Source organism: Bombina bombina, chromosome 3, assembly GCF_027579735.1.
Source record: "Bombina bombina isolate aBomBom1 chromosome 3, aBomBom1.pri, whole genome shotgun sequence".
Classification (NCBI taxonomy): Eukaryota; Metazoa; Chordata; class Amphibia; order Anura; family Bombinatoridae; genus Bombina; species Bombina bombina.
Window position 1 is genome coordinate 501,810,099 of NC_069501.1, and position 18,177 is coordinate 501,828,275.

The 18,177-nt window shown below is 41.6% G+C and overlaps 1 protein-coding gene across 1 annotated transcript in view; it reads left to right on the top strand.

The window, feature by feature from the left end:
- LOC128653522 (alpha-1,3-mannosyl-glycoprotein 4-beta-N-acetylglucosaminyltransferase C) overlaps positions 1-18,177 on the top strand; it is a 327,145-nt gene that overhangs the window by 85,485 nt on the left and 223,483 nt on the right. Inside the window, exon 2 of the mRNA XM_053706871.1 lies at positions 12,876-13,014. Coding sequence (XP_053562846.1) covers positions 12,919-13,014 — 96 coding nt within the window. The 5' untranslated portion in view covers positions 12,876-12,918. The remainder of the gene's footprint in view (positions 1-12,875; positions 13,015-18,177) is intronic.

Consider the following 18,177-nt stretch of genomic DNA (forward strand, 5'->3'; position numbering starts at 1 on the left):
TACCCTTATATTAGCATTTGAATTAGTTTATTTAGCCTGTGGTATCCCCACCCATCCTGAAAGTTTTTGGCCACGAGGCCAAGCTGTATTAACACAGCCAGTAGAATAAATTACACTCCCAGTGGGTTATAGAAGAGATAAGGTAATAAAATGTTAATTTTCCATTGTTCTCTCAAAGTATTGGTGATTGGTTTATGGACAGATATAAGATAAAGAAGCAGTTATATGTACACAATGTGATAAAGTAATGAGATCTGATTATACCTACAAGCTCAACCCCATATTATTAGGTTGTGGCTTCAAAACACAAAATCAGCTAATTCATATACACAAATAATCCTTAAAAAAACAAATCTCATACATTTTATACTCTGCAGCTGGTAAAAAAGTAATTGGAAACACATTAAGGGAAAAACAAATTTATAGTATACTGTCCCTTTAATCATAGACTCAAAGCCCTCATTTACCTCCTGCGTTAAATATCATATACTCTACTGCTATAAGTTACTCTGAAGGATTAAAGGAACAATATCCATCACAACTTAGATGCCAATCTTGAATACAGCATATCAATTTAAATTACATAACGTAATTTTTTTTATACATTTAAAAGTAAGTTGTATAATTCCATAACATCTTTACAATATTAGCGCATGTCATAGATAATGCCATTTATTATGCTTCCCTGCCTGAGAAACTTGTGCTCACATTCGCTGCAGGAATTAGCCCCACTCCCTTGTCTTGCCTAACCAACTGTGCAAGAGCTTGTCAATCATCCTGTATGAATGAGTCTGGGATATTTTAAGGCTGCTGCTTCCTAACTTATGGTTGCAGGCTTGTGGGCAATTAAGGGCTCCAAAGTCCAAAATTGTTTAATGTCCCCTTGAAATATTCTCAACATTATTAGCAAACTTATGAAGACTCTTTAACCATATTCAATATCCACAGATCCGTTATGTTTTTTTCCTGGAAGAAAGGTGACAGTTTGTACATTTTAAAGTATTACAGCTTATAAACTATGCTCAAAATAACAGCAGCAAACGTTTCATAGTATTTACAGATGCTGAAAAGGCTTTCAACAAGGTTGGCTAGCTATTTTTAAAAGAGTCAGCAACATCTCTCAAACTCTTAAACCTCTGCTCTCTTCCCTCTCCTCTTTTTCCTACCCTGACCAATGTATCAGTCACAAAGTCCAAGAAGCAGTCGCACCATATAAATTATCTTTTATTGGGTTAGTACAAAAGCATAACATTTTCTCTTACTTGGTGTATCCAGTCCACGGTTTCATCCTTACTTGTGGGATATTCTCAATCCCTACAGGAAGTGGCAAAGAGAGCACACAGCAAAGCTGTCCATATAGCTCCCCTCAGGCTCCGCCCCCCCAGTCATTCTCTTTGCCGCTCTAATAAGTAGCATCTCCACGGGAGGGTAAAGAGTATGTGGTGTTAGATTTGTAGTTTTTATTTCTTCAATCAAGAGTTTGTTATTTTAAAATAGTGCCGGTTTGTACTATTTACTCTGAGGCAGAAAGTGATGAAGATTTCTGCTGAGAGGAAAAAGATTTTAGCATGTTGTAACTAAAATCCACTGCTGTTCCCACACAGGACTGTTGAGTACCGGAGAACTTCAGTTGGGGGGAACAGTTTGCAGGCTTAACTGCTTAAGGTATGCTCAGTCATTTTTTCTAACAAGACCCGGTAATGCTAGAAGACTGATAGAAATCCCCATGTGGGAAGGTAAGCCATTTTCTGAAACGCAGTATAGAAGGATGGCTTCAGTTAAGGGCTTAAATACTGGTAGACACTGTGATGGGCTAAATCGATAACTTTATTAGGGTAATCTTATATTTGTTCAAGTGTTTTAGACGTTGGGAAACACTTTTGGGGTTTTTATTACGCCTGGCATATTGTAAGACACCTAATCTGACTCAGGAAGGCCCCATAACTCCGGAATGAAGAGGGTGGGGGCCTCATTTTCGCGCCTCAGTTGCGCAGTTGTTTTGCAAGGCAGCTTCATGCAGCTTCACGTGTAGAGTCCTGAGAGTGCAGGAGGACTTCAGGGAGGCTTATATTCTTCTACAAATAAACCAAAAGGAAGGTAGGGCCACAGCAAAGACTGTGGCACCGTGCTGTAGTGTGTTAAACCGGTAGTTTACTTCAATTGGCTCCGGTTTTGGCAATAAGGGGTTAATTAATTTGAAAATTTGTGTGCAAAAATTTCAAAGCATTGGGATCATTTGGTGAAAATTTCATAAAGATCGGATGTTTTTTGGTGATTTGGTAAAAAAGTGTGTGCTTTTTATTATTTAAAGGCACAGTAACGTTTTTTCAAAAAGTGAATTTTACTGTATTGCAGTGCTGTCTAAGTCTGTCAAACATGTCTGAGTCTTCAGATAGACCTTGTTCTTTATGTTTAAAAGCCATGGCGGTACCCCCATTGCATTTGTGTTTAAAGTGTGCTAAAACATCTAAGCATTTTAAAGACCATGCAGTGACACTTAAAAATGTAGCCCAAGATGATTCTTTAACGGAAGGTAATGAGGATAGTCCTTCTTCCTCTCCCCATGTGTCGACACCAGTTACGCCCGCGCAAGCTATGCCTAGTACCTCTAGCGCATTGGCCCCTATTACCTTACAACAATTAGCAGCAGTAATGGATAATTCTCTTGCAGCATTTTTATCCCGACTGCCAGTTTTTCCAAAAAAGCGCGATAGCTCAGTTTTAAATACAGAGGATGAGCAATCAGAAGCTTTGGATGAGTTATCTGTAGTACCCTCACAACACTCAGAGTTAGCAGTGAGGGACGGTCTGTCTGAAGGAGAAATTTCTGACACAGGAAAAGTTTCTCAGCGGGCAGAGTCAGATTCATTAGCGTTTAAATTCAAGCTGGAACACCTCCGCGTCCTGCTTAAGGAGGTTTTAGCTACGCTGGATGATTGTAACCCCATGGTGGTCCCAGAAAAATTGTGTAAAATGGACAGGTTTTTAGAGGTCCCGGTATACACTGAGGCATTTCCGATCCCAAAGAGGGTGGCGGATATTGTGACTAAGGAGTGGGAGAGACCAGGTGTACCCTTTGTCCCCCCCCCTATCTTTAAGAAAATGTTCCCCATAAACAACCCCAGACGGGACGCGTGGCAGACGGTCCCTAAGGTAGAGGGAGCTGTTTCAACTCTTGCTAAGCGTACAACTATACCAATAGAGGACAGTTGTGCTTTCAAAGATCCTATGGATAAAAAATTGGAAGGATTGCTGAAGAAAATTTTTGTTCAGCAAGGTTTTCTGCTTCAACCAATTGCCTGCATTATTCTGGTAACTACTGCAGCTGCATTTTGGTTTGAGGCTCTGGAGGAGTCGCTCCAGAGGGAGACTTCATACGACGAGGTCATGGATAGAATTCATGCTTTAAAGCTGGCTAATTCTTTTATCACTGATGCCGCTTTCCAATTAGCTAAGTTAGCGGCGAAAAACTCAGGTGTTGCCATCATGGCGCGAAGAGCGATTTGGCTCAAATCGTAGTCGGCGGATGTGTCGTCCAAAACGAAACTGTTAAATATTCCTTTCAAGGGGAAACCCCTATTCGGCCCAGAGCTGAAAGAGATTATTTCGGATATCACTGGGGGAACGGGCCATGCCCTTCCACAAGATAGGCCGTTTAAGGCCAAAAACAAGGCTAATTTTCGCTCCTTTCACAACTTCAGGAGCGGACCTGCTGCAACCTCTGCTGCCGCAAAGCAAGATAACGCTTCACAGCCCAAAGCAACCTGGAAACCCTTACAGGGCTGGAATAAGGGTAAACAGGCCAAGAAGCCTGCTCCTGCTACCAAGACAGCATGAAGGGGTAGCCCCCGATCCGGGAGCGGATCTAGTAGGGGGCAGACTTTCTCTCTTTGCTCAGGCTTGGGCAAGAAATGTTCCAGATCCCTGGGCATTAGAAATAGTTGCTCAGGGGTACCTTCTAGAATTCAAGGATTCTCCCCCAAGGGGAAGGTTCCACATTTCTCGTTTGTCTTCAGACCAAACAAAGAAACAGGCGTTCTTACGCTGTGTAGAAGATCTTCTAAAAATGGGAGTGATACACCCAGTTCCAATTGCAGAACAAGGACTGGGCTTTTACTCAAACCTGTTTGTAGTTCCCAAAAAGGAAGGAACTTTCAGACCAATCCTGGATCTAAAAATTCTAAACAAATTCCTCAGAGTTCCGTCTTTCAAGATGGAAACCATTCGGACAATCTTGCCGATGATCCAGGAAGGTCAATATATGACTACCGTGGATCTAAAGGATGCGTACCTACATATTCCTATCCACAAAGATCACCATCAGTTCCTGAGGTTCGTCTTTCTGGACAAACATTACCAGTTTGTGGCCCTTCCTTTCGGGTTGCCCACCTCTCCCAGAATTTTCACAAAGGTGTTAGGGTCCCTTCTGGCGGTACTAAGACCGCAGGGCATTGCAGTAGCACCTTACCTAGACGACATCTTAATACAGGCGTCGTCTTTTCACAGAGCCAAGGCTCATACGGACATTGTCCTGGCCTTTCTAAGGTCTCACGGGTAGAAGGTGAACGTAGAAAAGAGTTCTCTGTCCCCGCTCACAAGGGTTCCCTTCCTGGGAACACTAATAGACTCGGTAGAAATGAAAATCTTTCTGACAGAGGTCAGGAAATCAAAACTGTTGAATACTTGCCGAGTTCTTCATTCCATTCCTCGGCCTTCTGTGGCTCAGTGCATGGAGGTAATTGGTTTAATGGTTGCGGCAATGGACGTAGTCCCCTTTGCCCGAATTCATCTCAGACCACTGCAACTGTGTATGCTCAAACAGTGGAATGGGGATTATGCAGATTTGTCTCAAATACAAATGGACCAGAAAACCAGAGACTCTCTTCTCTGGTGGTTGTCTCAGGATCACCTGTCTCAGGGAATGAGTTTCCGCAGACCGGAGTGGATCATTGTCACGACCGATGCCAGTCTGTTAGGCTGGGGTGCGGTCTGGGACTCCCTGAAAGCTCAGGGTCTATGGTCTCGGGAAGAATCTCTTCTCCCGATAAACATTTTGGAACTGAGAGCGATATTCAATACGCTCCAGGCGTGGCCTCAACTAGCGGAGGCCAAATTCATCAGATTTCAGTCGGACAACATCATGACTGTAGCGTACATCAATCATCAGGGAGGAACAAAGAGTTCCCTAGCGATGAAGGAAGTATCCAAGATCATCAAATGGGCGGAGGATCACTCCTGCCATCTATCTGCAATTCACATCCCAGGGGTAGACAACTGGGAGGCGGATTTTCTAAGTCGTCAGACTTTCCATCCGGGGGAGTGGGAACTCCACCCAGAGGTTTTTGCTCAGCTGACCCAGCTATGGGGCATTCCAGAATTGGATCTGATGGCGTCCCGTCAGAACACCAAACTTCCCCTTTACGGATCCAGATCCAGGGATCCCAAGGCGGCATTGATAGATGCATTAATAGCGCCTTGGTCATTCAGTCTAGCTTATGTCTTTCCACCGTTTCCTCTTCTCCCTCAGCTAGTAGCCAGAATCAAACAGGAGAAGGCTTCGGTAATTTTGATAGCACCTGCGTGGCCACGCAGGACTTGGTATGCAGACCTAGTGGACATGTCATCGGTCCCACCATGGAAACTGCCATTGAGGCAGGATCTTCTAATTCAAGGTCCTTTCAAGCATCCAAATCTAATTTCTCTGCAACTGACTGCTTGGAGATTGAACGCTTAATCCTAGCTAAGCGTGGTTTCTCTGAATCAGTTATAGATACTCTGATACAGGCCAGAAAGCCTGTCACCAGGAAAATTTACCATAAGATATGGCGAAAATATCTTTGTTGGTGTGAATCCAAGGGTTACTCGTGGAGTAAGTTTAGGATTCCAAGGATATTGTCTTTTCTCCAAGAAGGATTGGAGAAAGGTCTGTCAGCTAGTTCCTTTAAGGGACAGATATCTGCTCTGTCTATCCTGTTACATAAGCGTCTGGCAGCTGTACCAGACGTTCAGGTGTTTGCACAGGCCTTAGTTAGAATCAAGCCTGTTTACAAGCCTGTGGCACCTCCATGGAGTCTAAATTTAATTCTTTCAGTTCTTCAAGGGGTTCCGTTTGAACCTTTACATTCCATAGATATTAAGTTATTATCTTGGAAAGTTTTGTTTTTAGTAGCCATTTCTTCTGCTCGAAGAGTTTCTGAATTGTCTGCTTTGCAGTGTAATTCACCCTATCTGGTGTTCCATGCAGATAAGGTTGTTTTGCGTACCAAACCTGGTTTCCTTCCAAAAGTGATTTCTAATAAGAATATTAACCAGGAAATCATTGTTCCTTCTCTGTGTCCTAATCCAGTTTCTAAGAAGGAACGACTTTTACACAATCTTGACGTGGTTCGTGCTTTGAAATTCTATTTAAAAGCAACTAAAGATTTCAGACAAACATCATCCTTGTTTGTTGTCTATTCTGGTAAGAGGAGAGGTCAGAAAGCGACTGCTACCTCTCTTTCCTTCTGGCTGAAGAGCATCATCTGATTGGCTTATGAGACTGCTGGACAGCAGCCTCCTGAACGAATTACAGCTCATTCCACCAGAGCTGTGGCTTCCACATGGGCTTTCAAGAATGAGGCTTCTGTTGAACAGATTTGTAAGGCAGTGACTTGGTCTTCGCTGCATACATTCGCCAAATTTTACAAATTCGATACTTTTGCTTCTTCGGAGGCTAGTTTTGGGAGAAAGGGTTTTGCAAGCAGTGGTGCCTTCCGTTTAGGTTACCTGACTTGTTCCCTCCCTTCATCCGTGTCCTAAAGCTTTGGTATTGGTATCCCACAAGTAAGGATGAAACCGTGGACTGGATACACCAAGTAAGAGAAAACAGAATTTATGCTTACCTAATAAATTACTTTCTCTTACGGTGTATCCGGTCCACGGCCCGCCCTGACAATTCGGTCAGGTTCAAATTTAATTTTTAAAATAACTACAGTCACCACTGCACCCTATGGTTCTCCTTTTTCTCCTAACCGTCGGTCGAATGACTGGGGGGGCGGAGCCTGAGGGGAGCTATATGGACAGCTTTGCTGTATGCTCTCTTTGCCACTTCCTGTAGGGATTGAGAATATCCCACAAGTAAGGATGAAAAAGTGGACTGGATACACCGTAAGAGAAAGTAATTTATCAGGTAAGCATAAATTCTGTTTTTTATGCTTTTATTCTAACCCAATAAAAGATAATTTATATGGTGCGGCTACTTCTTTGACTTTGTACTCAGTTTGAGGGTTTAGAGTGTGAACCCTGCAGCAAGCACATTCCTGACACTGGTGCTGAACTCCTCTGGCTTTTGCAATCTATCAGCCACTACAGCCTCCAGAATTAAACACAAAATCCTCACTGACATTCAAGGCCCTCAACAACATTGCTCTCACCTATATCTCAGTCCTCGTAGCCCCATACTCTCCCTTCCGTCCCCTTCACTCTGCTCAGGACTGCCTTCTCTCCTCCTCTCTTGTCTAACACTTCCATCTAAAGGACTTCTCCAGACTGGCTCCTTTTTTGTGGGACTCTCTGCCTCACTCCACAAGACTCTCCCTTAGTTTTGAAAGTTCCAAGTGCTCCTTAAAGAAGCTACTGATCAGGGATGCATACAGTATACACCAACCTTTCTTGCCTCAGTTCTCTGCTCCATTTTTTATCACCTTAAAGGGACATAATACTCATATGCTAAATCACTTGAAACTGATGCAGTATAACTGTAAAAAGCTGACAGGAAAATATCACCTGAGCATCTCTATGTAAAAAAGGAAGATATTTTACCTCACAATCTCCTCAGCTCAGCAGAGTAAGTTCTGTGTAAAAAGTTATACTCAACTGCTCCCATCTGCAGGTAAAAAAAAAAAAAAAAATGAAGAAATGAACAGCTAGTCAGCATCAGCAGTGCTGAGGTCATGAACTTTTACTGTGATCTCATGAGATTTGACTTGACTCTCATGAGATTTCATTGTAAACTTCCTTTACCTGATTGGTGAAATAAGATGAGAGTGCACGATGCTCATCCCTTCAGATGTCCCAGGACAGACACACTAAAATGCTGCTTAGAAATCCTTTACAATGGGAGGTGGCTACTGAGGAACTTTTGAGGTAAAATATCTTTCTTTTTTACATAGAGATGTTCAGGAGATATTTTCTAGTCAGATTTTTACAGCTATGCTGCATCACTTTCAAGTGTTTAAACATTTGGCTATTATGGCCCTTTAAGCCCCCTTAGCATGTAAGCATAAGAGCCCAGCTATTTTGTAGATCACCTTTATGAGAGCTGATTTACAACAGCAGTTTCCAGTGCCCTCTACCCACTTGTTTCCTATAAATGCTACTTTGCATATCATACCGTACCATACCTATGTTTATAGCGCTGTAGAATCTGTTGGCGCTCTACAAATAACTGATAATAAAATTTAGAAATGTATCTTTCACCTCATTCTCTAGTATTTGATTTTAAGGGGATGAATTATCAAGGGCCCTGAATACGGCTCGCTGGAAACAGGAGTTAAGAAGCAGCGGTCTAAGGACTGCTGCTCCTTCACTCATCCGCCGCTTCTGAGGCGGCGGACAGCAATCAGCCCGATCCAATATGATTGGGTTGATTGACACCCCTGCTTGGCCGCGAACGTGCAGGGGGCTTGTGCAATATTAAATGCCAACAACGTATGCTGTTGGCATTTAGCAATGTTGAGCGGACATGATTTGCTACAGTGAATCATGTCCGCCCGCCATTTAATAATTTGGCCCTTAACTATAGTTCACTCAAAGAGGAAATTGCTAATAAAGAGAATGTGCAAACACGGTTGTGTGAAATATAGGATTGTAACTATTTAACAGTTTTTTTCACTCAATACTGTTTGCACACTCTTTTATTGTATGTTTTAAATCTGTCCCTAATTACCCTTGGCAGAAGAGATTTTAGGGAAAAACTAGGTTCCAATATGGTGCTGCCTATTACAACAATTTTCAAAGTTAAATGACAGGCAGTTAAATGCCAATGTGCTTTGAATTTATAATTGTGTTATGTGGAACAAAATTTTTAATTTAATGTACAAATAAAGGTGCGTGCACCCGCATTGACAGTTTTGGTCTTCATTGTCAACTTGTGCCTGCTCAGAGCTTTCAGTGGCATGTAAGAGTCACAGGTTTTACCAAAGCATTTAAAGGAACACTCAAATCAAAATTAAACTTTTATTATTCAGATAGAGCATGCAGTTTTAAACAACTTTCCAATTTACTTCCATTAACAAAATGTGCAGTCTTTTTATATTACTGAGCATGTGCAATAATTCATTTGTGATTGGCTGATGGCTGTCACATGGTACAGGGGGAGAGGAAAAAGACATAACTTTTAAAACTGTCAGAAAAAAAAATCTACTCATTTCAAGTTCAGACTTAGTGCTATTGTATTGTCTTGTTATCTTGCATTTGTTGATTATGCAAATCTACTGTGTTGACTGGTCCTTTAAGTAAAAAAACCTGATCTCTCAAGATAAAAGCTGAAGAAGAGACCTGTGAGATCTTGAAAGCTTCTGAAATAAAAAAAAGCAGCTTGATTTTGTTGGTCTATTAACCCCATAATGACCACAGCACTTTTCCATTTTCTGTCCGTTTGGGACCATGGCTATTTTTACATTTTTGCAGTGTTTGTGTTTAGCTGTAATTTTCCTCTTACTAATTTACTGTACCCACACATATTATATACCGTTTTTCTCACCATTTAAATGGACTTTCTAAAGATACCATTATTTTCATCATATCTTATCATTTACTATAAAAAAAAATTATAAAATACAGGTAGCCCTCAGTTTACTCCGGAGTTAGGTTCCATAAGTAATGGTTGTAAATCAAAACCGTTGTAAATTGAAACCCAGTTTATAATGTAAGTCAATGGGAAGTGAGGGAGATAGGTTCCAGGTCCCTCTCAAAATTGTCATAAGTAACACCTAATACATTATTTTTAAAGCTTTGAAATGAAGACTTTAAATGCTAAACAGCATTATAAACCTAATAAAATAACCACACAACACAGAATATATAATTAAACTAAGTTATATGAACAAAAACATTTGCTAAACAGCATTATAAACCTAATAAAATAACACAGACTTCACTTGCATTTTTCTGCAAACAGTTATTTCTATGCATTCCAATCTGGACTGATTTATAGACAGGAAGATCTTGTTCCTTTGAAACCTGCTCGATAGCTCAGGTCTGGTTAAACTGATTAATTTCAGCTTGCTTGGCTTTGCTGCAGCACAAGCGGACAGCTCCACCTACTGGCTATTTTAATAAATGAACTGCTTCTCAATGCTTTTCAATAGCAGTCACATGACTGGAAAAAAAGGTTGTTATTCTGAAACGGTGTAAATTGAACCGTTGTAAAACAAGGGCCACCTGTATTAGGAAAAAATCGAAAAAAAACACACTTTTTCTAACTTTGACCCCCAAAATCTGTTGCATATCTACAACCACCAAAAAACACTCATGCTAAATAGTTTCAAAATTTTATCCTGAGTTTAGAAATACCAAATGTTTACATGTTCTTTGCTTTTTTTTGTAACTTATAGGGCCATAAATACAAGTAGCACTTTGCTATTTCCAAACCATTTTTTTTCAAAATTAGTGCTAGTTACATTAGAACACTAATATCTTTCAGGAATCTCTGAATATCCATTGACATGTATATATTTTTTTTAGTAGACAACCCAAAGTATTGATCTAGGCCCATTTTGGTATATTTCATGCCACCATTTTACCGCCAAATGCGATCAAATACAAAAAATCGTTCACTTTTTCACAATTTTTTTCACAAACTTTTGGTTTCTCACTGAAATTATTTACAAACCACTTGTGCAATTATGGCATAAATGGTTGTAAATTCTTCTCTGGGACCCCCTTTGTTCAGAAATAGCAGACATATATGGCTTTGGCGTTGCTTTTTGGTAATTAGAAGGCCGCTAAATGCCACTGCGCACCACACGTGTATTATGCCCAGCAGTGAAGGGGTTAATTAGGGAGCATGTAGGGAGCATTTTGGGGTAATTTTAGCTTTAGTGTAGTGTAGTAGACAACCTCAACTATTGATCTAGGCCCATTTTGGTATATTTTATGCCACCATTTCACCGCCAAATGCAATCAAATTAAAAAAAACGTTAACTTTTTCACAAACTTTTTCACAAACTTTAGGTTTCTCACTGAAATTATTTACAAACAGCTTGTGCAATTATGGCACAAATGGTTGTAAATGCTTCTCTGGGAAACCCTTTGTTCAGAAATGGCAGCCATATATGGCTTTGGCAATGCTTTTTGGTAATTAGAAGGCCGCTAAATGCTGCTGCGCATCACGCGTGTATTATGGCTAGCAGTGAAGGGGTTAATTATGTAGCTTGTAGGGAACTTGCAGGGTTAATTTTAGCTTTAGTGTAGAGCTCAGCCTCCCACCTGAAACATCAGACCCCCTGATGCCTCCCAAATAGCTCTCTTCCCTCCCCCACCCCACAATTGTCCCCGCCATCTTAAGTACTGGTAGAAACTCTGCCAGTACTAAAATAAAAGGTATATTTGGGCTTTTTTGAGTTTTTTTTTTAGCATATTTACATATGCTGCTGTGTAGGATCCCCCCTTAGCCCCCAACCTCACAGATCCCCCACCAAACAGCTCTCTAACCCTCCCCCTCTGCCTTAATGGGCGCCATCTTGGGTACTGGCAGCTGTCTGCCAGTACCCAGTTTAGAAAAAAATGTGTTTTTTTTTAAGAAAAAATCCCTTTTTCTGTAGTGTAGCAAAGCCACCCCCCCACCCAGGACCAACCCCCCACCCCTCCAAGATCCCTTTGACTGCTGTTTATTTTTTTTTATCTTTGCCCTTTTCCCCTACATAGTTACATTCATTTTCTGTAGTATAGCGGTTCCCGCCCGCCGCCCTATGTGCACGCCCCCGTCAGCTCCGCCCCCGATCCCGCCTCCCCTCCACCTTACACGGCCCATCGATGGCCGCCCACCCGCCTCCCAAGTCAGCTCCCACCCTCCAATGATACCGGCCATCGATGTCCGGTGCAGAGAGGGCCACAGAGTGGCTCTCTCTGCATCGGATGGCCATGCAGGGTTATTGCAGGATGCCTCCATATCGAGGCATCACTGCAATAACCGGAAAGCAGCTGGAAGCGAGCAGCATCGCTTCCAGCTGCTTTCCACACCGAGGACGTGCAGGGTTTTTTGAGGACATACCCTGCACGTCCTTGGTCGTTAAGGGGTTAAAAGGTATTACAATCTAAAGGAACAAGCTGTGAATTTGATTGTCCCTTTTGAGAAATAAATAAAAAAAAAAATAAGAATCTTTTGATTGGTTGCACCAGTCGAGTTGTACAGCTCTTTGCAATCAAATGACGCAGCCTGGAACAGCTGCACTAACTTAAAGGACCAGTAAACACAGTAGATTTGCATAATCAACAAATGCAAGATGACAAGACAATACAATAGCATTTACTCTGAATTTCAACTGAGTAGTAGATTGTTTTCTAACACATTTCAAAGTTATGTATATTTCCACTCCCCCTGTACCATGTGATAGCAATCAGCCAATCACAAATGCATATACGTATAGTCTGAGTAAATTGGAAAGTTGTTTAAAATTTCATGCAGTATCTGAATCATGAAAAATTAATTTAACCTGAGTGTCCCTTTAATGATATATTTTTTTAAATTATATTTTTTTTTTAAATATGACGAATAATAATATAATAAACATTTCCTTGATGGGTTCATAAGCTATGCAAAATAGTACTTTTTGTGATTTGAACCTATATTTTCACATGAAATGTATTCACACTTTTATTTTTCTCTGATTTAGATTAAATGAGACAGAAGTTTTTAGAGGCTAAAGGGTGGTAGAGATGAGATGTTCACTGAGGAGAAGCGTTACAACGTCCACACTGTGTCTCATCGTTTTTCTGCTGGTCGTAATTTTTAAAAAGGAGGATGACGTTCTGGTGAGTTGTTTTTTTTTAATTTGTGAGGTAGCTATTATATTATATTTGTCTTTCATATTATTGCATGACACCTGATTCTCTTGATATCCTTGGTTGAAACTTCTTTCCATAAAAGCATACTCATGTAGGCTCAGGGCTATGCACATGTTTTGAACACTACGCATATAACATTGTTACAAAGCTGCTGTTGTAAACACTACTGGCATTTAATACTTAAAGGGACAGTACATTGGATATTTGTATATGCAGTGAAGGTGCTTTATAACTAAAGGGACATAATACTCATAAGGTAAATCATTTAAAACTGATGCAGTATAACTGTAAAAAGCTGTCAGGAAAATATCACCTGAGCATCTCTATGTAAAAAAGGAAGATATTTTACCTCACAATTTCCTCAGCTCACCAGAGTAAGTGCTGTGTAAAAAGTTATCTTTCAGTTACTGTCCAGCTGCAGGTAAAAAAAAATAAAAAATGAAGAAATAAACTGCAGCCAATCAGCATCAGCAGTGCTGAGGTGATGAACTCTTTGTTACTGTGATCTCATGAGATTTCACTTAACTCTGATGAGATTTCATAGTAAACTTCCTTAAACAGAATTGGGAAATAACATGAGTGTGCACGAAGCTCATACTGATTTGCTGCTTAAAGGGACACTGAACCCAAATTTTTTTCTTTTGTGATTCAGATAGAGCATGCAATTTTTAGCAATTTTCTAATTAACGCCTATTATCACATGTTCTTCATTCTCTTTGTATCTTTATTTGAAATGCAAGAATGTAAGTTTAGATGCCGGCCCATTTCTGGTGAACAACCTGGGTTGTTCTTGCTGATTGGAGGATAAATTCATCCACCAATGAACAAGTGCTTTCCAGGGTTCTGAACCAAACAAATAGCTTAGATGTCTTCTTTCTCTTGTTAAGTGTAGTCAGTCCACGGGTCATTCATTACTTATGGAATATATCTCTTCCTAACAGGAAGCTGCAAGAGGATCACCCAGCAGAGCTTGCTATATAGCTCCTCCCCTCACATGTCATATTCAGTCATTCTCTTGCAGCCTAACTAGATAGGTCGCTGTGAGAGGTCTGTGGTGTTTTTTAACTTAGTTTATTTCTACAATCAAAAGTTTGTTATTTTAAATGGCACCGGAGTGTGCTGTTTATTCTCAGGCAGCATTAGAAGAAGAATCTGCCTGCGTTTTCTATGATCTTAGCAGACGTAACTAAGATCCACTGGCTGTTCTCATCTGAGGAGTGAGGTAACTTCAGAGAAGGGGAATAGCATGCAGGGCCCCCCTGCAAATGAGGTATGTGCAGTAATTATTTTTCTGAGGAATGGAATTGACTGAGAAAATACTGCTGATACCAATGTAAAGTAAGTTCAGCCTTAAATGCAGTGATAGCGACTGGTATTAGGCTGATGAGTGTGTGTACACTGAATGTATTTTTCTAAGGAATGGAATTGACTCTGAAAATACTGTTAATACTGAAATAATGTATGAGCCTTAACTGCAGTAAAAGCGACTGGTAGCAGGCTTATTAATAACAATTCATAACTTTTCAAATGTATGTTTAAAACGTTTACTGGCATGTTAATTGTTTTTTGTGAGGTACTTGGTGATAAAACTTATTGGGGCATGATTTTTACCACATGGCCATCTTTGTTTTCTGCATAGAAACAGTTTTCTGAGCTTCCCCACTGTTGTAATATGAGTGGGAGGGGCCTATTTTAGCGCTTTTTTGCGCAGTAAAAATTCAGTCACAATCTGTCTACTTCATCCTCCATGATCCAGATCGTCTCTAGAGAGCTCAGGGGTCTTCAAAATTCATTTTGAGGGAGGTAATCAGTCACAGCAGACCTGTGACAGTGTGTTTTGACTGTGAGAAAAACGTTAATTATTAAATTGTTAATCCGTTTTTGGGTATTAAGGGGTTAATCATCCATTTGCTGGTGGGTGCAATCCTTTACTAACTTAATACATTTACTGTGAAAAATTGGTTGCTATAACTATTTTGGTTCATTGTTATTTCAACTGTGACAGCTTTTTGTGCTTCTTAAAGGCACAGTAGCGTTTTTTATATTGCTTGTAAATTTATTTAGAAAAGTATTTCCAAGCTTGCTAGTCTCATTGCTAGTCTGTTTAAACATGTCTGACACAGATGAATCTCTTTGTTCACTATGTTTAAAGGCCAATGTGGAGCCCAATAGAAATTTATGTACTAATTGCATTGATGCTACTTTAAATAAAAGTCAATCTTTACATGTAAAGAAATTATCACCAGACAACGAGGGGGAAGTTATGCCGACTAACTCTCCTCACGTGTCAGTACCTTCGCCTCCCGCTCAGGAGGTGCGTGATTTTGTGGCGCCAAGTACATCAGGGAGGCCCTTACAAATCACTTTGCAAGACATGGCTACTGTTATGACAGAAGTATTATCTAAATTGCCAGAATTAAGAGGCAAGCACGATAGCTCTGGGTTAAGGACAGAGCGCGCGGATGAGGTGAGAGCCATGTCAGATACTGCGTCACAGTTTGCAGAACGTGAAGACGGAGAGCTTCATTCTGTGGGTGACGGATCTGATCCAGGGAGACTGGATTCAGAGATTTCTAATTTTAAATTTAAGCTTGAGAACCTCCGCATATTGCTAGGGGAGGTATTAGCGGCTCTGAATGATTGTAACACGGTTGCAATTCCAGAAAAAGTATGTAGGTTGGATAAATACTATGCAGTACCGGTGTGTACTGACGTGTTTCCTATACCTAAAAGGCTTACAGAGATTATTAGCAAGGAGTGGGATAGAACTGGTGTGCCCTTTTCCCCTCCTCCCATATTTAGGAAAATGTTTCCTATAGATGCCACCACACGAGACTTATGGCAGACGGTCCCTAAGGTGGAGGGAGCAGTTTCTACTTTAGCTAAGCGTACCACTATCCCGGTGGAGGATAGTTGTGCCTTTTCAGATCCAATGGATAAGAAATTAGAGGGTTACCTTAAGAAAATGTTTGTTCAACAAGGTTTTATCTTACAGCCCCTTGCATGCATTGCGCCTGTCACTGCTGCGGCGGCATTCTGGTTTGAGTCTCTGGAAGAGGCCATTCGCACAGCTCCATTGGATGAAATTATGAACAAGCTTAAAGCACTTAAGCTAGCTAACACATTTGTTTCTGATGCCGTCGTACATTTAACCAAACTTACGGCTAAGAACTCCGGATTCGCCATCCAAGCGCGCAGAGCGCTATGGCTTAAATCCTGGTCAGCTGACGTGACTTCTAAATCTAAATTGCTTAATATTCCTTTCAAAGGGCAGACCTTATTCGGGCCCGGCTTGAAAGAAATTATTGCTGACATTACGGGAGGTAAGGGCCATGCTCTACCTCAGGACAGGGCCAAATCAAAGGCCAAACAGTCTAATTTTCGTGCCTTTCGTAACTTCAAGGCTGGAGCAGCATCAACTTCCTCCGCTCCAAAACAGGAAGGAGCTGTTGCTCGTTACAGGCAGGGCTGGAAAGTTAACCAGTCCTGGAACAAGGGCAAGCAGGCCAAGAAACCTGCTGCTGCCCCCAAGACAGCATGAAGAGAGGGCCCCCTATCCGGAAACGGATCTAGTGGGGGGCAGACTTTCTCTCTTCGCCCAGGCTTGGGCAAGAGATTTCCAGGATCCCTGGGCGTTGGAGATCATATCTCAGGGATATCTCCTGGACTTCAAAACTTCTCCTCCACGAGGGAGATTTCATCTTTCAAGGTTATCAGCAAACCAAATAAAGAAAGAGGCGTTTCTACGCTGTGTACAAGACCTTTTACTAATGGGGGTGATCCACCCAGTTCCGCGGACGGAACACGGGCAGGGATTCTATTCAAATCTATTTGTGGTTCCCAAGAAAGAGGGAACCTTCAGACCAATCTTGGACTTAAAAATCCTAAACAAATTTCTAAGAGTTCCATCATTCAAAATGGAAACTATTCGAACCATCCTTCCCATGATCCAAGAGGGTCAGTACATGACCACAGTGGATTTAAAGGATGCCTACCTTCACATACCGATTCACAAGGATCATTATCGGTACTTAAGATTTGCTTTCCTAGACAGGCATTACCAGTTTGTAGCTCTTCCCTTCGGATTAGCTACGGCTCCAAGAATCTTTACAAAAGTTCTGGGCTCACTTCTGGCGGTACTAAGACCGCGAGGCATAGCGGTGACTCCGTACCTAGACGACATTCTGATACAAGCGTCAAGTTTTCAAACTGCCAAGTCTCATACAGAGATAGTTCTGACATTTCTGAGGTCGCATGGGTGGAAGGTGAACGTGGAAAAGAGTTCTCTATTACCACTTACAAGAGTTCCCTTTCTAGGGACTCTTATAGATTCTGTAGAGATGAAAATTTACCTGACAGAGGCCAGGTTATCAAAACTTCTAAATGCTTGCCGTGTCCTTCATTCCATTCCACACCCGTCAGTAGCTCAGTGCATGGAAGTAATCGGCTTAATGGTAGCGGCAATGGACATAGTACCATTTGCGCGCCTGCATCTCAGACCGCTGCAATTGTGCATGCTAAGTCAGTGGAACGGGGATTACTCAGATTTGTCCCCCCTACTAAGTCTGGATCAAGAGACCAGAGATTCTCTTCTATGGTGGCTCTCTCGGCCACATCTGTCCAAGGGGATGACCTTTCGCAGGCCAGATTGGACGATTGTAACAACAGACGCCAGCCTTCTAGGCTGGGGCGCAGTCTGGAACTCCCTGAAAGCTCAGGGATTATGGACTCAGGAGGAGAAACTCCTCCCAATAAATATTCTGGAATTAAGAGCAATATTCAATGCTCTCCTAGCTTGGCCTCAGTTAGCAACTCTGAGGTTCATCAGATTTCAGTCGGACAACATCACGACTGTGGCTTACATCAACCATCAAGGGGGAACCAGAAGTTCCCTAGCGATGTTGGAAGTCTCAAAGATAATTCGCTGGGCAGAGTCTCACTCTTGCCACCTGTCAGCGATTTACATCCCAGGCGTAGAGAACTGGGAGGCGGATTTTCTAAGTCGCCAGACTTTTCATCCGGGGGAGTGGGAACTTCATCCGGAGGTCTTTGCTCAACTGATTCTTCGTTGGGGCAAACCAGATCTGGATCTCATGGCGTCTCGCCAGAACGCCAAGCTTCCTTGTTACG